Below are 22,150 nucleotides of genomic sequence, written 5' to 3' on the forward strand. Positions count from 1 at the left end.
GTAAATCCTTAAACTCAGCAAGAACTAGAATTTTGTCTAGGTGATACATAATTTCTTTTCATGTATTTATAAACATTTTCTAGAAAAATGGAATATTACACATGATTTTACAGTTTGTTGTTTCTCTTCATACAAAGTAGACATCTTTTCATACCACTACATATAGATCTACATTCTTCTTTTTTTTTTTTTAAAGATTTTATTTATTCATGAGAGACAGAGGAGGAGAGAGAGAGAAGCAGAGAGAGAAGCAGGCTCCCAAGGAGCAGGGAGCCCAATGCGGGACTCGATCCCAGGACCCCGGGATCATGACCTGAGCCGAAGGCAGACGCTTAACCATCTGAGCCACCCAGGCGCCCTACATTCTTCTTTTTAAAGAATGCATATTATTTCAGTATAAAGACAGACCATCACATATGTACGTAGTCACTGCCTTACTAATAAACCATTGGGATTGTTTTCCATTTCTCACTCTTAAAAACATTGCTGAGACAGACATTATCCTCCAACGGTCCTTGTGGGCTCAAGGGTAGCTTTTAGGATAATTTCAAGAACAGGAAACTCTGGATCAAAGGGTGTGTACATTTTTAGTTTTGACAGATATTGCCAAAGTGCCTTCCAGAACAAACCATCAATTAACCCCCCCATCACATGTCCCAAGGGCCTGCATTTTCCCTCAATCCTGGCCCTGGGTCCTGGTTGTGATTTCTCTCTGTAGTCTGCATTTCTGTAGGAACACATTCACATTTCTTCTTCCGGGAAGAGACTTGTAGAGCGTCTGCCCATTTCCCACTGGCTGGTGCTCATTTTTGTGTGGACTTGGAGGGCTTGAAGTCACTGAGGTGGGGTCTGGCTGCTGCTCCTCCATGGGGCACCCTGCCCTCATTTGTCCCAGACTCTAACCAACCCCTGGCATCCTTTGAGTTCCTGGCAGGCCCCTTGGGGCACTTGATTTGAGACCCCCTAAACCAGTGCCTTCTCCTGAGCATGAGCCTCTCTGGCAGCTGCCTGGGGCCTCCACGGGATCCCCTACAGATTATGGCTCACCTGACCCCTCCCCCCCACATATACAACACACTTCCCTGGCCCTACTGCTTTTACCCTGAAATTAAACCCCGCCTCCCACCCAAGAAAGGGAGATAGGATCAACTTATCAGAAAACAAACACACACATGAGGGCTCAGTATGCCTCTCGCGTGCAAACCTAGAAAACAAGCTTACACTCCTGGCCTCCCTCTACCTAACTGGCACAGTTTTTGGTCAAGTGACTTAACCCAACAAGGGCCCGGGGGCATAATCATGGGGGCTGCAGTGGGCGCCAGGGAGCAACCTGGGGGCGGGACCCCAGAAGTCCCACAGGAGCAGCTGCAGCTCATAGACAACTCTGAGGGGTTCATACAAGATACGATGACATTCCGAGGAGTGGGGTTTCTTCATCTAAGGAGAGGAAGTGCAGTGCTTTAGTAGGAAGCGTATGGCTTCATTGGTCGCTAAAACACCTACAGTTTGAGTTTTGCTATATGCCAGAGCCATGCTACGTGCTCCATAGGAATTCATTCCCTCATGCACCTGAAGACGTTCCTCCACCCGGGGCCCCAACCCAGCCCTGCTCATGCCCTGGTGACTTCACCTCCCTAAGCTTCTGTTTCTCAGCCTGGGGATGGCAACAGTGCCTGGCACCCACGGAGTGCTGACCGCACGCCAGTTCCCACGGAGTAACGTGGGGGATGGAGCAGGTTCTGCCTCGGGAGCCATTGTGAGGGGGAATGGAAATGTAGGAGAAGCGCTGAGCATGCCATCTGGCAAACCCCGAGTCTCCAAGTCCATGTTCATTATTATTTGTATTGCTATTAGTCCAACCACCCTTCTTTTGCAGATGAGGAAGCCGCACGGGAGAGAAAGATTGAAACATAAGCCGTAAAGCTGAGATTCAAAGCCAGGGCAATGTGGAGCCTGAGCGGCAGGCCCGATCCCTTGGCGCTCCTGCCTGTGAAGTATGCCCCTGAGTCAATCTTCAAATCCAATTTGCTACGGCAAGTGGAATTAAGACCCCTAATAAAGAGACTTAAAATCCATCTCCCCGCCCCCCCCCCACGTGTCAATAACTGGATTACAACTCAAAAACACAGCCATAGACGAGAACACCACAAATGAGGTGCCTCGCGGAAAACTCTCATCAGCCCGACTTGGATGATCTCATGAGTCAAATCTCATCTCCCCAAATACAGCAGAGAGGGGATAAAATTTCCCATGTCAGGACCTTCACTGGGGTCCCCCGTCCGCCAGCCCACCGGGAGGATTCAGCAGTGACCCGCCCAGCCTCCCCTCCGCTGTCGCTGGGGCGATGCTGACCCTGGCAACCAGCGGGAAAAGATACATAAAGTGGGTCGAGGACAAAGGAGAGGCAACATGGGAGTGGGGGGGGGCGGGTCTGGCAATGAAGCCTCTTCTGCCAGAATTATGGAGTTGGTTCTCACCCATGTTCGTCAAGAGAGAAAAAACAAAATTTCATTTTAGTACTTTAGGAATGGACCACTTGGGTGGTGGCTGAAATGAGGCCACCATGCACATCTGTCCTATTGGAAAGTGGATTAACTAGGTCTCACTGCTCCCCACCCCCCAGTCTGCAGCGCGAAGACATGCGAGAGACCCCAACCCACACAGTCGGAAGAACTAGCACTTAAGTGGCTCAGATGCCCTGGAGGAATGGCACCAGAGCCTCCCGAAGTCAACAAGGCGGCTATCTGAAAGTCAAATCTCATCTGCCACCACTCAAACTATATATGGCAGATAGAGACCAGGACTAGAAGTGAAAAAAAAAAAAAAAGAGAGAGAGAGAGAGAGAGAGAGAGAGAGAGAGAAAGCCACTTTTTTGCGGTAAAATTCTACTTAGAATTTTTTCCATTCTCTAAAATGTACCAAAGCTGAAATAATTCAAACAGGAAACCAAAAGGGAAAAAAAACCAAAACCCTGAAAACAAAACCAAAAGACACTGCAGGGCCAGAAGCAGGTTGATTATGCAGATGGCAGTCCCACCGGGGAGCCCTGGGCTCCTTCTCGTGGAAACTCCTCAGTGTCTCCTTCGCCCCCAAAACTTCCAGGGGTGTCCCGGGCCCAGAGAGCCCATCCCTTCCTGCCTCTACTTCTCTCCCAACCCCTTCTTCCCACACACATCTGTCTACACAGCCAGCTGCGTCTGACTGATGATTTTCTCCTGAAGCAGATTAGGGGATCCCCAGTGGGCCATGGAGGGGGGACATTAGGCCTGAGCCACAAGCTGTAAAAGGCAATTTAATTCAGATGCCTGAGAGCAGAGGGAGTGTAGAAATATACGCATTAAAATCATCTTGTTAAAATTTAAGGTAAAAGATACTAAATTGAATTTAATGCCTACAACGGCTCTTCCATCTGCGTGCATCCCGTGTTACGGTTACTCAGCAGGACCCGGGAGACAGAGTGCCGGAGAGAGACTTACGGATGGACCAGAACGCAGAGGGACCCGTGGGAAAGGTCCCAGGACAGCCGCACACTCTGTGTTGAGGGCAGTGAAGGGCTAGGGGCAGCTGTGACCAAGCGAGGGACACAGCCATTTCAGAGGTGTTGGTAAGCTTCTCACACTTTTCTGAGCTGAGTCCTGGAACACTGCCCCCTTCGAAAAAGTGAATGTGGCTTTCAGGGTTATTCTCAGCAAGGGCGGGAAATGCTGCAGAGAGGTGCGATCAGAAGCCAAACGGTACAGGAGACACAGGCGGGTCTGGGAAGGCCTTCCTTCCCCCGCCACCAGACCCTCCTCAGTTGTCCTTCCTCCCCCCACGCTAGGCTGGGCGCTGGGCTGGCAGGATGGGAAGTGGAAAGACATCTGCTCTGTCCTCAAGGAGCTGGCGGACGGGTGGCGGGATGCCCTCCTGTCAGGGAAGGCTACTAGTCGGCTTGTCCAGGCCCACAGTGCTGCAGCCTGCACTCCGCGGGCTCAGCACACCCTGGTGTGTGTGTGGGGGGGGGCGGGGGTCTCTCTGCAGGGACACAGAATGACGCAAGGCCCGGAGCACCTGGGTGGCTCAGTCACTGAAGGGGATTGCCCTTCTACACGACACCTTTTAAGTCTTTCACGGAATCACAGAATGCTTTGGGTGAAGGGGCTGGAGCTCCTACTTGTTCTCCAAGGTCCAATGCACACCAGCCCCCAGCGAATCCCTCCCCTTGGCGCTCCCTCTGCGCTCCATCCAAGCTGCAGGTCAGTGGGGTGTCTCCATGACCGCGTCCCCTGCCGGCTGGAAGACACCTCTGAGGTGAAAGCTGAATCTTAAGTCACTGTGGACCTGGACACGGGATGGGCTGTCGCCTGCACCCTTCATCTCTGGGATGAAGAACCTGAAGCCCAGGGAATGCAAGTAGAAGTCCGAACTTGAACCAACACGTTCTGACTCAAGGTCAGTGCCCTTTGAATTAACCTCCAAGCTGCCTTCCTGGAGCAGTTCTCTTCCAAGAATTCAAAACAATCAACAAGCAGACATAAAAGGCAGCCATCATTTGCACTGTGCCTGCTTTTCCCCTAGATTAAACATTCCTGTGGTCTCAACCAGTCCTCATAGGACACAGTCTCGGGGTGGGTGGCGGGGGGTCTCTTCATTGTCAGGGTCACCCTCCTCTGAATCCACTCCACACTTACAGTGAGGCCAGGGGACAGAACCCAATGTCCTGAGTATGACCCACCCAGGAGACGATGCAAACCCTTGACCACTCCTTCATTCTTGGTCAGGCCTCAGCAAGCTTTCTGTATAGGGTCAGAGAGAAAGTATGTTAGGCTTCCCAGCCATCTGGTCTCTGTCCCAAGTTCTCAAATTGGCCCTGACAAAAAGCAACCATGAGACAGTATTCAGCGGGGCTGTGTTCCAAGAAAAGTTATTTACAGACAATGAAGACCTAATTTCATATAGGTTTCACATGTGAGGAAATGGTATTCTTTGGATTTTCTTCCCCCCAACCATTAAAAAAAATGTCAAAACCATTCTTAGGTGGCCGGCCATCTAAACACTGAGTGGCGCCAGATTCAGCCCAGGGACTGTGCTTTGCCAAACCCTGTTCTAGATGATTCACTCAAAGGATGCATACGGCCTGAGCCTGTGTTAGTTAGTATTGTATAGCTGCGAAAGAAAAAGCCGTCAGCTCGCATTAAGCCTGCCATCAACTTAAAGCCCTTGAGACCTGTTGCTGGAGTATGTCTCCCCAACCTCTGAAGGGAGAGACACAGACTGGCGCTTTCATCCCAGCCTTCTCAGATTTCCAGCTGGAAGGGCTTTCCTGGAGACTTGGCCCAGGCCTCGGCCCCAGCCCTCTCTCACTTGACTCCTTCCCGAGGGAAAGCGGCTGGTCTGATGGCAGGTTTGGAAGAACCCGCTCAGCTCAGCCTCTCCTCCCTTGCCGGCAGAGAGGTGCCCTTGGGCCTAACCTTTTAGAGGTGAGCTCAGTTCGGGCATTGCTCAGCAAGCCCATCTGGTCACATAACTAGGACGGGTGGGTTTTTTCACTGAGCTGACATTTAAAGTCTCTGACTCTGGGGGCACCGGAGTGGTACAGTCAGACGCTCGACTCTTGATTTCAGCTCAGGTGGTGATCTTGGGGTTGTGAGATCAAGCCCCACATGGGGCTCTGTGCTGGGCGTGATGCCTGCTTAAGATTCTCTCTCCCTCTCCCTCTGCCCCTCCTGCTCATGCGAGCGCTCTCTCTCTCTCTCTCTCTCTCTCTCAAATAAATAAATCTTTTAAAAAATTAAAAAAATAAAAATAAAATTCTCTGACTCCTGTGGCTACCTTTCAGGTTCAGAACCTGGGAAGGGAAGCAAGGGGGTCATCACGCGTGCAGGCTCTGTGCTTGAAACCCTGGAGCTGACACGTGTCCCCACTAAACTTCGTGTTCTTGGACCTGGTTCACTGCCTGCCAGGACTTTGGGGGCACGCTCTCAACTCTTAGACCTTTAAAGATTAAGCCTGTCTTCCACCTCCCAATACAAATCATTTATGAAATGTGACCGAGAGAGAACTAAAGGTACACTCAGATGAACCACTCTTCGTTTCTGCCCTGCGGTGATTTTTCCATTAGTCAGACCCATTTGGGCTCTGTCCCTAATGGTTACTAATCCTTCTAATTGGCTTCCCTTCCCCAAACCATTTCCCACTCTGATTTACTGGTTAAGGTATTTTTTCTTTGTTTGGGTTTTTTTTTTTGTTTTTGTTGCTTTTTTACGTTCAATGGGCGTGTCATCTCCTATTCAAAAATCTTTCTGGCTTTTCTTATTATTTTTGGTTTTCTTTTTCTTTTTCTTTTTCTTTTAAGATTTCATTTATTTATTCGACAGAGAGAGCACAGGCAGGGGGAGCGGCAGGCAGAGGGAGAAGCAGGCTCCCTAATGAGTAAGGAGCCCGACGCGGGGCTCCATCCCAGGACCCTGGGGTCATGACCTGGGCGGAAGGCAGATGCTTCACCAACTGAGCCACCCAGGTGCCCCTGGTTTTCTTACCTGTAGGAAAGACTCGAATCCTAGCAGCCAGTGAAGTGGGCTGGAAAAGCCTCTAAACAAGGTGTGAGAGAGGTAATGGTGCCTCACCTTCCTATTGCCCCATCCTAGCCAGAAACCACGGAGAGCCGGTTCTTCTGGAACCGGGAACCAGCCGCATCATATAACCCACAACTCCTAGGAACCAACTGAGAAGTCGAGGGGGGCCCACCCCTGATGGCGGCACAAAGCGGAGCCTCCCTGGGCTCCCGGCGTCTTCCACCTCTCTCCTCTCAACGGACCCATGCACCTATGTGGTCCTTTAGCTCTGCTCTCCGGGAAAAGAAACCAGTGGCTTCCAAGACACTCATCAAACACCGCGGACACTGTACTTGAGGTCTCTGGACCAGCAGCATCACTACCGCCCGGGCACTTAGGAATACAGATCCGCGGGCCCCACGGAAGCAGTGTCTGTGTTCTGTAAGATCCCCAGCCACCCACTCGCACGCTCACGCCTGCGGGGCACTGGGATGGAGCCGATCTCCCTTGCCCTGGGTCCACCTGTGCGTTTTCTGATTGACTGGTTAAGTTCCCAGGTGATTCCGATGTACTGGCAGCGCCGAGACAGGCCACCGTGGAGTACGGGCTTCCTCCGCCCCGGGCCCTTTTGTTATCTCAAATAATATACCATCACATGCCAAGTAATTTCCGAAATTCCTCTCAGGAGAAATCATGCCAGCTAAAGTCTCACTGGCCACGCCCCCAACCACAGTGAGTGTTGCCTGTGTTTTGTGCCTCTTTCCCTTAGGCCAGTAGGAGGGGTGATGTTTACCAGCCAGTGGTGTCCGGCGGCTCAGGGCTATGCCTGTCTAAGAAGGGACTTGGCTGAAGTTCGTATTAAAGGAATCCAAGTATTCCTGTGGCCTCCAGCAAGGGTGACCAAGCAATCCTGGCCTGCCTGGGACTCTCCCAGTTTTAGCACTAAAAGTTCCGTGTCCCGGGACAATCTCGTGCCAGACAGGCCGACGACGACGGTCACCCTCCCTCCAGAGCCCCATGCGGGCTGACCCTAATTCTTCCCTCTTCTCTCCCCGCTGCCTCTTGCTCAAGAGGACTGGCTGTCAGTTCCTCCCTGAGCACCCACGCCGGCCTCCCGCCTGAGCTCTTTCTTCTGCCTGTAACACCCTCCACTCTACTCAGTCTCCAGCTGTCAGCTCCAAGGTCACTTCCTGGGGCAAAGCCTCTGACCCGTTCCCACCACCTCCCCACCCCCAGGCTTGCTCAAGTCCCCGTTACTCGCTGGGCACACGGTGTCCCTTCCCTTCACAGCACTTAGCACAGTTTACACAACCGTGTTTGTGTTTGATTAGGGTCTGTGTCCCCACGTAGGTAAACATCTTAAGGACTGGGATTGTGTCTGTTTGCGCTCGGCTTCCTTGGTGCCTAGGCACAGAGTAGACGGTTAATAAATATTTGTTGAATAAGTAAAATGAATCCACGTAATCAGGATCCAGGCCTTGTGTCTCCGTAACAGACACTGCCGGCTTCCCTCAGTATCCATTCTCTCTTCTTCCACAGAACTAGAGTCCTGACTTTACCGGGATGCATGGCTACCCAAACAAAGGCTACGTTCCATCCTCCCTAGGTGCTGGGTGGAGCTGCACGAGTGAATTCTGACTAAGCAGCATTATGTGCAATTTTCAGAGTGGGGTGTCTTCCCTGTCCTTCTTCCTCCCTCCTCGCTAGAATGTGAGTGCAGTAACTGATGTCTGGCAGCCATCTTGGACCACGAAGGAGCTAGTCATGGGAGCCACGCATGGTGGACATGAAGTAAGGAGCTGGACCCCTGTCACCATGAAGCCCATCCCAGCCCTGGAGAGCCACCTTTGAGCTGGAACATGAGAGAAATAAACTTGATTCACTTATTTGGGGTTGTTCTGTTATTCTGCCATACGGAATCCTAACTAAGAGCCTCTACCTTGGTGGTCACCCTTCTCACTTGGAACCTATGTCAGAAACAGTGAACCACCAGTGTTTTCTCTTCCCTCAGCGACACTCATGTACACACAAAGCAGGAAATGAGAACGTGAAGTGGTCACCTAGTGAGATGGCTTCAAGGTAGAGGAATGAGCCAGCACCAGGGACTCGGGAACCCACAGTCTGGTCCTAGACAGCTGAGCGACTCTGGACCTCAGCTTCCTCCCCTAGGAACAGACATAAGGAGGCCAGGCCCTCAGCTGCCAGGTCCCTTCCTCCACTAAAGGCCTCTTTACGGTAACTGGTTTCTGTGTTGTGTCGAAGGAATTGTCACACTGAGGCACAAGGCACAGGATTTTAAGTAGTTGTGAAACAACTGAAGTTCAACTACACTTAAAACATTACCCACAACTTGCACCACAGGAAAGATGCCCTGAACACATGCAGCAGTTACATGAGGCCGTGACAAGTGCCAGCAACCACTCCCGCCGTTAGAAGTCCACGCTCACTTCTACCGATCTCTCACAGCAGGGCTTCCGTGGAGGGCGACCAGCTTCCAAAAACAGCAAGAATTTTTTTTTTTTTTAAAAAGGGATGGTGGAGGAGCCTAGGAGGGAGGGAGAAGGAGAACTGTACCTTCAGAGGTTACAGGCTCCACATTCTGAACGAATCAACCGATGAGGCATACATGGGAGAACACACTGGAATATTTAGAAACCAAAACAGAGGGAGACACCGTGGATAACACTGATCTCATAAACCCTCTCTCAGGTCGAGTGACTTTTCTCTCTACTTCAGACTGCCGGGGAAGGAAACGATATACCCAAGTCTTATACTGCTGCAGGTGCAGAGCCGAGGGACCCCGAAGTATTATGCTAATACTGCCACGGGCTACAGTTGCTTTTTAAGGTAAGTGGCCAACTGCATCCTTAGCTACAAACTGAACTCCAAGCTCACTTTTAAAATGCCAAGTGAGATGCCACAGAGCTGATCTCTCTGCTGGCATCAGTACCGTCCGGCCCTCTATATCTACAGAGATGGCGGCCGATGACACGTGGCCCATGCCCACACGGGCTTGTCACCTCTTCCGTGTCCCTTTCCTGTCAGCTGTCCTGCTTCCTCTGGGGCATTTCGACCTGCCCCAGTGGCCCGGAACACACGACTTGGAAGACACAGAGCACTCCCTTTTCCTGTCACTCTAGAGACCTCATGGGAAAGGTGAGGTCTTCCTGTCACGGGTCCACAGATGTGGCCATGGTGTACCAGGCGTTATGCGAAGACCTAGGGGACAGGTCTCTCTTTACCAGGCAAGAAGGAATTTAGTTCACTTCTCCTAAATTTGGGGGACTACAGACTCCAGGGCTGAGAGGAGAGACACAAGGTGTTCAAAGACCACTGCCTGATGAGCTCCCACCACCAGCTCCCTTGCCCACCTCCGCTGCGTTTGTACCCCCTGCAGCTGTCCCAGGCCTGGAGCGAGCAGGGCGTTCAAGTCTGCTGTACCCGGAACAAGAGAGGGCAGTGTGCTTCTCTCCTTTTGACAGTTAACCCTTGATGTGGAATCAGATTCCACCTCTCTCTGGATGGGGGGGGGAGGGGGGGTCTCTTGAGGAACCAACTTCCAATTACATTACTTTTCCCTCTGCCAGAAGTCTAACCCTAATATCCATAAAAGCCACTACAGGGCAAGCAGAGAGAGAGCTAATACAGTATTTTAAATTACCATATATCTACCATCCAACAATCCCACATAGACTCAAAGTCATTGATACCTGGTTAAATCAACAACAAAAGGCTAACTGCTAAATTCTTAATTCAGAGATTCACAGAGCATAGCATTTTATGTGCTACGGTTTCTAAGATTTTTTTTTAAAGATTTTATTTATTTATCCGACAGAGAGAAAAGAGAGAGAGACAGAGAGAGAGAGAGCACAAGCAGGGGGAGCAGCAGAGGGAGAGGGAGAAGCGGGCTCTCTGCTGAGCAGGGAGCCTGAAGCAGGACTCGATCCCAGCACGCTGGGATCATGACCTGAGCCAAAGGCAGACGCTTAACCAACTGACCCACCCAGGTGCCCTGGTTTCTAAGATTTTTGTTTGTTACTTGAGAATCCTAGCAACGGTGCTACCAGACAACAGTCCTTAGTCTCCTAGAAATGAACATAAGCATTTTATCATCCTCTTATTTTAAACATGATGCCGCCTGTCTCTTCTGGGTCCAATGAAATGAGAAAGTAGTAAAATGGGGTGTAACCAGAACAAAACATTACTGGCAAAAAAGCGCATTAACAAAACCTTTTCTCTGTTGATTTATTGTGAAATAACACTTATCTGTTCTTCCATTAAGTTAACTGCAAATCAATAAACATGTAAGAACCTCGATTCTGAGAGCATACTGTTTTAAGTAACTGCACATTTACCAGAGATTTCAAGTGGACAGAAGAAAAAGGTCAAATCCACGGGCCCAATAACTCACTCACTCCTCTCAAGATGACGCAGGGGCTTTCATAGCTAAGAAAAAGCGACCAAGTATGTGGGAAGTTTTAGCTCGATCATGAAGACTTCCTCATAATCTCACTTCTGTCCCCCAGACCTGTGAGTTATGTGGAGCAACAGCAGGGTATTAAAATGATAACCCAACTTTAATTGGGAAGAGCTGAAATGTGGGGAGGGAACCCGGAGACTAGAGTGCTCTCGGGTATAATCCTGAACTGAGTTTCAGGAGACAGAAGAGGTTGACGGTGAAGAATCGGTTTTGGATGGAGCCACGCTGCCAGGCTTGAATCCTGGCCACCACTTACTAGCTGGAAACCTGGAGCAAATTCCGTCAGAGTGGTGGCTGTGAAGATTACCTAAGACTATCCATGGGCTGTGTCTCCGCCGAATGCCCACTGTTTTCCGTGGCAAGGACAACTGTAGTGCTAGAGACACAGGAGACAGCACCCACCCACGCCAGGAAGCCAGGTGAAAGGTCATTTTCAAGTGCATAACTGTGCCAATCAAGGATTTCTACTCAGCTAAAGCACCTGCTACTAAACTCCCATTGTGTTTGGCATCAAATCCGTCTCACAGAAATGTGAAAGTATCAAAGTGGGGCTGGCAAAAAATACCAACTACAGACCATTTGGTTTTAAACATTCTGTTGTGCGTGTTTTTAATTGCAGTGTTGGGGTTTTGCTTATTTGTTTTTGTTCCTAAGCCCTCAAACTATCTTTTAAAGATGGAAAATATTTCTCTTCAAGATTACAACTAGCACACAAAGAACCCCAGCTACTCACTCCTCTCCTCCTTGGCACCCACTGACCACTGCCAGCACCCCCTCCACCCATTGTTCAGGTCCTGGAGAGCAGAGTCTTTGACGGCACTGGTTCTGGAATAAGATCACAATTGGAGCACCCCTTAGCCGTCCGTGTTGAGGAGGGAATGTATGAGCCCCACAATCCTCACCATTCTTCTTGCCATGGACCAGCTCTCTGGTCCTTCGCCATTCTGATTTGCCCACTCTCCCTTTAAACACAGAAGTGCTCACCAGGTAAACTCACCTGTTTACCCAGTGTGGTACCTAGGACTGCCCAAGGGAACGGGGCAAAGACTGCATTCGGTGGATCAGAAACATCTGCTTTGTACATAAAGTCATCCTTGAACGGCTTTGGAATAATATATTCCATGGTTTTGAGGAACACATCTTTTAATTAGTAGAAAAGTCTACGTGGGAAGTGGGAAACCTTGTACAAGTTGTATGTGACTTGGTAGCAATAAGAGATAAAAATGACAATGACCTCATGGTGTAAGGAAATGATGAATGTCCACAATAGCCAAACTGTGGAAGGAGCCGAGATGTCCTTCAACAGACGAATGGATAAAGAAGATATGGTCCATAATACAATGGAATATGACTCAGCCACCAGAAAGGATGAATACCCACCATTTGCTTCGACATGGATGGGACTGGAGGGGACCGTGATAAGTGAAACAAGCAGGGAAAGGCAATCATATGGTTTCACTCATGTGTGGAACATGAGCAATAGCACAGAGGACCACAGGGGACCGGAGGGAGAACTGAAGGGGGAACTCAGAGAGGGAGGCAAACCACGAGTGACCATGGAGTCTGGGCAACAAACTGAGGGTTTCAGCGGGGACGGGGCTGGGGTAGGCAGGTGATGGGTACTAAGGACAGCACGTGTTGTGAGGAGCACTGGGTGTTATATGAAACTAATGAATTACTGAACACTACATCAAAAACTAATGATGTACTGCGCGCCTGGGTGGCTCAGTTGGTTAAGGGACTGCCTTCGGCTCAGGTCATGATCCTGGAGTCTCAGGATCGAGTCGCACACCGGGCTCCCTGCTCAGCAGGGAGTCCGCTTCTCCCTCTGACCCTCCCCCCCTCATGCTCTCTCTCTTTCTCTCTCTCAAGTAAATAAATAAAATCTTTTAAAAAAAAAGAATGATGTACTATATGGTGGCTAACTGAACTAACTAAATAAATAAATTTTTTCAAAAAAAGGAAATTATGAAGATAATGATAATAATGACTGCTTACTGTGGGCCAGGCATACTTCTAAGCCCTTTCCATGGAATAAAGCCAACAGCAAAATTCCAAAAATATTGGCCATTACCATGATTTCTAAACTTTCTGTTTAGCATTAGACTCTTTTCCCCAAACAAAATCTTACTCAGAACAGCATATAAAACAAGAAAGGAAAGAGAAGTGGGTGGGGGCGGGGAGGGGGGAGGCAAAAGCAGAGCTGCTCTATGTGTAGCTGGAGGGAGGGGACCTGGCTGCTGGGTCCCCCATTCCAAACTAGGCATTCCTGCCACCCCCGGCTATTTCCTAGGGACCACCCTGGGGTCCTGCAGCTCCTGAGGACACGGCTGCAAACTTGCAGTCTTTTTGGTGAAGAATCACAGCAGAGTCTGAACTAATCATAACAGTTAATGACCCGGAGGCTGGCCAGAGGCAAGACGAGCCAGGAAGCACATGCCCTCCTCAAGCGCCAGACGGCCAAAGGTATGCTGAGGATTTTGAGTTTCTCCGCCAGTGGGCGGGTCTCCCCTGCTTCCTCTCTCCTCCCCAGTCTTGGGGACTCGGAGCATTGCACCAAATCATCTTGGGCGCCACTTCCCTAATATTCCAATTCTGACAGTGTCTTTCCCATCATACTGTGTACAGATGTTTAGTTCATGATTCTCAATATCCAAACACTTACAAAGAGTAAAAATGGCTACCAGAAAATTCTTTCCATCCCTACCCGCTCTGTGGGCTTCCTCCGGCTGCTGTCCATTTGGTTTTTATTGTCAAGTGTGACTTGTTAGCACTTGCTATTACCTCAGAAGTGAACCTTGGTCTCTCTCTTACCAAAAGAGGGGCAGGCAAAAATAACTTGCCCCCATCCTACCTTTGGCAACTGCTTTAAAACTCCCCCCGCCCAACACCACCTGTAAAGAAGGGAAACTATGCTCCTTAGTCCTCAGAGGTTATGGGTTATGTTTTGGAGGAAAAAAAAAAAGTTTTCCATAACCTGACCCTTGAATCACATTTTTCCACTGATGCACACCATCTGCAGTCCCCATAGGCTGGAGCTGAGGAAAGAATTCTCTGGGCTCACAGTGCTGGCACACCTTGAACTTGATGCATTGGAAGGAAAAAATTCCTGGCCATTAGGTTAAGCCCAGAGTAGGTATCTTTCTGCCTCCCAAACCAGCTTTCTCCTGCTCAGGCCTACCTCCATTCCCAGCTTTGCTTTCCCTCCCAAAATAAGGCAAAGAGGCGGGGGGGGGGGAATCACACCATAAAAGGTTCAAATGAATACACCCACAGGAACTATTTGGCGAATTCTATAGTAATTCAAGGTGCAGAAAGGTTGAAAAAATGAGTTCACTTTCCAAACTTGAGATTGGGAGGTAAGTCAATCATAGAATTCTAGACTGGGGGCGGGGGGTGTCTTATGGATCAGCTACCCCAACGTCCTCATCCATGAGAAGTCCAGAGTGACTGTGGCTCCTAGACACACAGTGCTGGGCAGAATGAGGTCGAGAACTCATGTCCTGACTCCCAGAACGGCACTGTTTCCACCACACCCAACAGCTCAGGTGTGAATCAAAAGTTCCTGCTGGGACCAAGAACCCCAATTAATAAGCAGTCCTGGCACCTGCCAACTTCCCATAAACGCTGCAGTACCTCGAGCCCCAGCTCTGTGTTGGTGAACAGGCATGCTCCCCCAAAATCACCAGTAGGCTCACACCCCGGCGGTGGCCACCAGACAAACACGCAACGGGAATGTGCTCAAAACCGAGAAGTTGCTACATCCACCTTCCTCGGAGCTGAGACTGCCAGTTGACGGCGGGGAAGGAAAACAGCCTTCACCTCTACCCCAGCTACCGACGCGGAGAGCGAGACGCCCGGACACGGGGGCGGGGGGACGCCCCCACCTCAGCGCCCATACTCGAGCGTGCGACCCGTGCCATTCTGTGCCGCAGCTCCTATCCTTGGTGACATTCTTGTTCAAAAGCCAGTTTTCTCTGTTGTTCAGCAAGTCTTGACTGCTGCGAAGGTGTGGGCCACATCCTCCACCAGCAAAGTGCGAAACCCGTCAACTTCCCCCCCGCCCCTCAACTCCCCCGACAACAATCGGGTTCTCAGAGGGGACACCGCCTCTCCTCGGCGGCAGGGCCCGGCCCCCCAGCGGCTGCCTGTCCCCCCACCCCGTTCCAGCCCGCAAGACGGGCTCCCTCGTCCCAGGAACCTGCCCTCCCCGCCTCGGCAGGTCGCTCGCAGCCACGACCCAAACAGCTCTGCCTCCCGAGGGCATAGTTCCTATTCAGCTGCGATGCGACCCTCGTCCTCGACCGCAGCTCAAACCCTGCCGGGGGTGTTTGGGGGTGCAGCCCGTTCCCCCCCCCTTGCCCTGGGGCGCCCCCGGACCTTCCAACCCTCAGCGCGCGGGCGTCGCACCCCAAACCCGCGGACTGCGCCGACGGCCAGCGGAGGAGAGCGCGCCCCAGGCTGCCCGCCGGCCCCCGCCCGCTCCGCCCTGCCCCGCCCCGTCCCCCGGCCCGGGGCCCACCTGCGGCGGGAGCGCGAGGACCCTCCCGCTCCCGCGCCCCCGGGGGGCTTCTCCGCGCTGCCATGCCGGCCGCGCGCTGCGGACGGGCGCGGAGCCTCCCCCGTCGGTTAGTCACACGCCGCGGCCGCCCCCCCGCCCCCCGGCGCTGGGGATCGCTTCCCCGCGGCTGGCAAGTTCGCGAGGCGCGGGGTGGGGACGGCGGTCAGCGCTCCCTTCCCGGGAGCCCGGGGGCCGACTGACGCGCTGGGCCGCCAATGAGAGGCCGCGACGGAGGTGGGCGGGGCCTGGGGCAGAGATGGGCGGGGCCTCCACGCAGCGACGGGGTCCGCCGCGGCTCCGCGTGCAGTGCTGGGCGTGGGAAGCCGCTCCTCCGGAGACGTGTTGGGAATTCCACCTGGACGGATCCCGCGATCTCCCTAGCACTTTACTTCGAAAGTCCATTGAGTGGGAAGCAAAGAAACCTGGTGGGTGGGATGATGAGGGAGAGGGACCCGTGCCTTTTTCCTCTCCACGGCGAGGGTACGGAAGGATTCCTATCCCTGGCCCGGACATTATCCACCAGCCGCTGGTCGGTCACGGCCATGGGAGGGCGAGGCTGGATCCAGATGTAGCTCCCGGCCCAGGGCCTCTTCCACTAGTTTGGGCAAATTTTTTGATCTTTATTTTCCCCTAGGTCAGCAGAACTGGGTTATGCTTACTCAGAAGTAACTCACAGTTTACTTTTTAGGAGCCGGAATCTGTGCTTTATTGACAAAATTAATCCTCTGATAAAATTGTTTATCAGACGGAAAAAATAAACAGACCAACAATAAAAAGGCCCTCACAACAAGGTTCTTTGGCCCCTGATTTTCTGTTCAGTGGGACCCTTTCTCAGAAAAAAAAAGGGGGGGGAGAAAACGAAAGGCCTGGTGAACACTTCCTTTTTCTCCAATATACACAGTTCCAGAGAGAAACAGACTTGCATGTGGCAAGTTTGGACCTCTTTTGAAACAAATCCCGTAACTAAAGAAAGATGTGGAAAACACTGGAATTTTAGGTGGCTCCAGTATAGTTAGGGCAATGTCAAGGGATGGAATCAGCTGCTTTTTTTCTGAATCTCAGAGCAAAGGATCGTAGGTCTTTGGCAACTCCAGTAAAATTCCAACAGCAACAGCAATTAATTTACTGCTGGGCGTTTACTGACAGCTGACATCAGGCCAGGCACTCTGAGAATTCTTTTATGTTTTACTTTACATAATATTTCATTTAATCCTCACACGTGCCCATGATGTAGGCACTGCTACTATCTCCAGTGTACAGATAAGGAAACTGAGGCTCAGTAAATGCTAGTGCAGAGGTTGAAACAAGATCTGATCTCTCCACCACCCCACCACTCTGCAACCCATGATTCACAAAAGATAATAAAAATGTTCCCAAACTCTGCTGCATGTTTAGAAAAAAAATCCCTTTGATCCAAATCATATGTGAACATAGAGGGTAGTTTTCTGCAGCCATAAGCCATGACTTGCGTGTATTGAGCCATGTTACTCATACAAAGTAAATGGCTTAAAATTGCTGTGCCTAATTAAACCTAAACAAGGTTATGAGCAGTGATGAGTAAAATTGTCTATTCTGTAACCTGAAAAGACCAGGACTCATTTCTTGTGGTATGATAAAATAAAATGTACTGAAGTCCTTTAACCACAAAACAAATTAGCCAGTAAGTAGCCTTGCCTCCCTCCGACAAGATAGTATTTATGAACACAGCTGTTTGGACTCAGCCTGAAATCCTTTCAAATACTTCATGGTCAGGGTTTTGTGGTTTGCTGTAATGTTCATTGTTACTCCAAAAACTGAGTGGGAGGCCTCTTAAAATGGTACTGTACTTATAGTCCTAGACCTTGGAGCCAGACTGCCTGGCTTGGCGACATACTAGCCCCACAATCTTGTACAATTATTTAAACTTTCCATACCTCAGTTTCCTTATCTGTAAAATGGAGCTCCTATGAGTACCTTTCCCATGGGATTGTTGTGGGGATGAAGTGATTACATATGTCTAAAACCCTTAGAGTAATGCTTGGCACATCATAAACACTATATAAATATTAGTCAAATAAAGGATGTGACTACGTATCGAGATTCGGACTTTTCTGGTCTACCCATGTGCGATTTACTGCAAGTCCTAACACAACAAACCAAAAATACCCCATAATTATAATCATAACTCCCCATTCTTTCCCTTTCCTGATCCTCAGCTCCTGACAAACATCATTCTACTTTCTGTCTTTGACTACTTTCTGAATTTGACTACACTTGCTACCTCCTATAAGTAGAATCGTACGGTGTTTGTCTTTTTGTGACTGGCTTATTTCACTTAGCATAATACTGTCTTTACAATTCATCCATGTTGTAGCCCATGTCAGAATTTCCTTCTTTTCAAGGCTGAATTATATTCCATTCCACAGATATATTTAGATCTCACATTTTGTTTTTCCATTCATTGCAATGGACACTTGGGTTGCCCCCAAGTTACGGCTATTGTAAATAATGCTCCTAGGAACATAGGTGTACAAATAACTATTTCTGAGTTTCTACTTTCAATTCTTTTGGGTATAAACCTAGAAGTAGAATTGCTGGATCATATGGTAATTCTGTGTTTAACTTTTTGAAGAACAGCCACACTTTTCCACAGCAGAAAACACTCTTGCCAACAGCGCATAGGATTCCAGTTTCTCCACATCCTTGCCAACACATCATTTTCTATTCTTCTAATAATAGCCATCCTAATGGGTGTGAGGTGATTAGGGATGTGGAGTATCTTTTTATGTGCTTATTAGGCATTTGTATATCTTCTTTGGAGAAATGTCATTTAAGTTCTCTGGCTATTCATTGTCATTGCAAACATTACGCCATCATTGTTGATATCCATAAAAATTAAAACCTGAGAAACCCTTATCTCTTTCTACTTCCCTTCTGCATTGTATCTGAGCATCTGTTGCTTCTTATTTATATGAAGTCACTGAATTACTACAAATTTTTATTCCAAAATCAAGTAGGGTTAGTTTGGTTTTTTTTTTTTTTTAAGATTTTATTTATTTATTTGTCAGAGGGAGAGAGAGAGAGAGAGCACAAGCTGGGGGAGTGACAGGCAGAGGGAGAAGCAGGCTCCCCCGCTGAGCAGGGATCCTGATGCCGGACTGGATCCCAGGATCCTGAGATCATGACCTGAGCCAAAGGCAGGCGCTTACCTGACTGAGTCACCCAGGTGTCCCATGGGTCAGTATTTTTAACAGAGGAAATGTGAAGAGGTTTCTAGGTGGTCGTGATGGTGATGATGATGATAATGTTAGCAGAGCTTAACTGAGCACTTATGAAGTGCTCTGTTCAGTGCTTTTTATGTATTAATTAATTCAACCCTTCATTTGAGATATATACTATTATTATTCCCAATGTACAGAAAAAGGCACTGAGTCACAGAGGGTTTAAAGTATCTAGCACTAGGTCATTCAGTTAGTAAATGGCAGCCTGGCATTTGAACCCAGCCTCCAGGGCCATATGGAAAGTATCCCCTAAAAAAAAAAAAAAAAAAAAAAAAAATCACTTTCCCTGAGCTCAGTGATTCCCTGAGAGCCATATCTGATCTTTTTCCTGAATGAGCTGAGCCTAGAACAATGGTTTATCCTGCAACCTGCTACCCTGGGCCCCGGTGAGATGCCCCATGTCCCCCATCACAGCACGAGAGTGAGTAAGTGTGAGGACAGACAGTAGTGTGAGCCAAGGCCCAAGCTGTCACTGCACAACCCGTGCTAAGAAACCCAGAGGGCCAGGGCTGGGATAGGGAAGCCGAGGTGTGACGTTTAACCAGGCGGAGAAGCCAGCAGAGTCCTTGAGGGAGGGGCCAACATGGCGGGAGCAGAAGCAGTCTCAAGAGCCCAGAAGCTGTCCAGGAGTCCTGTGACTCCCTGCCGCTGGGGCGCTTAAGCAGTCCAAGCTGGGGCCTCCTGCTGTTAGTTCGCAAACTGACCCCCTACACAGAAGCCAGGGAGGGACCGAAGGAAGAGGGAGCCACTCCAGCTTGGTAGGTGGCACTTTCAATAGGCAAGGGAACTCACTTATGAGGCTTGTCTTGGGTAGCTGCAAGACGATTAGATCTCCACACCCCCCGGCCAAATCTTAAAAATGTATAAAGAGGGCTTAATTGGGTTCAGTCACGCATATGATCCAGATGGTATCAACAACACCTTCCTCTCTCCAGGCTATGTCCTTGGAACAGCTCCCACTGTGGGACTGGTGGGCAGAAGACACATTCCAAGGACCGGGTGTGGGGTGGGTGAGGAGCCTCCGACTGCCCAGGGCGACCAGCAGTTACATTCTCTTGATGACCTCCTCTAACAAAATGGTACAATTCAACATGTGTCCCTTGGTCTGGGATTTTGTCCACTGTGAAAATAATAGCAATCAACTCAATTACAACACGATCCTATCAGTCATTGACACCTTAGTGTCGGTAAACCCGGGATCTTTTGAAGAGCAGATGTTGAGAAGGAGAGTGCCAAGAGAGCCTAAGAGCTGGCTAATGGGATAAAGGAGGTCAGCTGAGAGCTGTAAAGGGAACTGAAAGATGAGGGGTGGTGTGCGTGGAAAAGAACTTCATGATTTTGTCTAGGTCCAGAACTTAGCATTTCCTTATTTTATTATTTTTAGCAAATTCGATGGCTTCACTCTTCCCCAAATCTCTGACACCTGTCCTGCTGCAGTTTGTATAGAGCTGTGTTTGCTTACCACCTCTGGCCCTTTACCTAGGTGTTTGCACTACCTGGGTGGGCTTTCTCTCTCCCTTCACTGGGCTGACTGGAGTGGTCTTTCCCAACCCTGCTCCAGCCTGCTCTCAGTTGGGAAGCAATTCCAGACCACCCACAAGGAGTTAGCAACCCGGCTCCACCCTCCTGTGCATTCCTGCTCTTCCCACAGCACCCAGTGTGCTGCAAGCTACTTGTCTGAGTCCTCACCTCTCTCCACACTTGACTGTGAGCGCGCAAGGATGTAGATCCGTGTCCTCTGGGTCTTCTGCTCAGTGTCTGGTGAACACTGAATGAGTGCTTGCAGAATGCAGCATATGGGAATCCTGCCTTTCTTCAAGGGCTCCCCAGCCTCTTGCTGCTTCATCACCAGGCTCACTGAGTCTGCAGCCACATTCCTTCTCTTCCTCTACAAACAGGCTCTGAGCACTCAGATGTCTTTGTCAATGAATGTGCCTTCCGACCATGGCACTTCCTCCTTTGTGCCTGCTAACTTTTTTAAGATTGCAGGGACAACAGGAGCCTTGCCACATGAAAATACAAATGAAAAAACAAAGTCTCTGTATAATTTGAAGATTAAGTAAAAATACATGGAGAGTCACAATCTCTAAAACTTTTGCATATTTTACTGGGCCTGCAGCTCTCATTAACCAACAAAGCATTTTTTTTGTATATATTTAAAGAGGAACAAACAAACTATAGCCTTTGTGGCATTGTCTACCCCAACCTATCCCCATTTTTAGAAGCAAATCAAAGAGTAGGGGGAAAAAATGAGAACGCTCTTTTTCTCGGACTCATTTATTTTTCAAGATACCTGGGCAGACCGACTCCATTAGCTGCTTTTCTAGCCTCATTTTGCTTCAGGGGTGACATCTAAGAGAGAACAGTTAGTGGAAGAGAGTGAATCTTAGAACCATCTAGATCTGGCTCCCCACCATTGATTACTTGAATGATAATGAGTAATCACTTATCCTTTCTGCGTCTCAATTTTCTTTACCGTAAAAGGAATAGAATGTACTGGACGATTTCTCAGACCCCAACTAATCCTATAATTATGATTCTGAGATGAGCATTTCTTCAAACAGGCTGGTTTAAAAATGTGTGGTGCAGGGGCACCTGGGTGGCTCAGTCCTTAAGCGTCTGCCTTCGGCTCAGGTCATGATCCCAGGGTCCTGGGATCGAGCCCCACATCGGGCTCCCTGCTCAGCAGGAAGCCTGCCTCTCCCTCTCCCACTCCTCCTGCTTGTGTTCCCTCTTCCTCTGTGTCTCTCTCTGTCAAATAAGTAAAAATAAAATCTTTAAAAAAAAAGTTTAAAAAAATGTATGGTGCATCTAAATAATTATGTGTTGGGCAGCAAATAAAACTCATGGTGTCAAAAATATTGGATGACACTAGAAAGACTCTTATTTGTTTTGGGGGGCAGGGGCGGAGAAATGCTCTTTCCTCCTGGAGGGAGTTTCTGTTATGTGGATTAGAATTACAATGGGAACTTCTGCAGCCTTTATGACATTATGAGGAAAGTTCTCCTGATACTGAGATGTATATGGAGGAAGTGGAAACAAGAGGTGGAGAAAGAGCACTATTACATTAAGCCCTGGATTTAGCCATACCCAAAGCAGTAATACTCCTGTGAGCCAAGAAACTCCTCCTCCTCCCCCCGCCCAACGTTTTTAGCTTAAGCCTATTTAAGGTAAATGTCCCATCAGTTGCAAGTGAAATAACACGAAGATAGTGTATGCACCCTAGTTTTGCAGAAAAAAAAATACTTATTCACAGAAAAGTATTGGAAGAATAAACCCCAAAATATTAATAGTTGTTATCATGGGTAATAAGATT

General features: G+C 49.4%; 1 protein-coding gene across 3 annotated transcripts in view; it reads right to left on the reverse strand.

The window, feature by feature from the left end:
* Nucleotides 1-20,695, reverse strand: part of OTULINL (OTU deubiquitinase with linear linkage specificity like) — a 29,458-nt gene extending 8,763 nt beyond the window's left edge. Inside the window, exon 1 of one of the 3 annotated variants that reach the window (XM_073891078.1) lies at nucleotides 20,524-20,695. In XM_073891078.1, coding sequence (XP_073747179.1) covers nucleotides 20,524-20,680 — 157 coding nt within the window. In that variant the 5' untranslated portion in view covers nucleotides 20,681-20,695. Of the gene's footprint in view, nucleotides 1-13,990; nucleotides 14,058-15,535; nucleotides 15,719-20,523 lie in introns of those variants that run through there. The other 2 variants (XM_025867459.2, XM_025867460.2) reach the window with 2 other exon arrangements.
* Between the last annotated feature and the right edge of the window lie 1,455 nt (nucleotides 20,696-22,150).

This window comes from Callorhinus ursinus, unplaced genomic scaffold (assembly GCF_003265705.2).
Source record: "Callorhinus ursinus isolate GAN/ISIS: 27379988/994484 unplaced genomic scaffold, GSC_fseal_2.0 scaffold3, whole genome shotgun sequence".
NCBI lineage: Eukaryota > Metazoa > Chordata > Mammalia > Carnivora > Otariidae > Callorhinus > Callorhinus ursinus.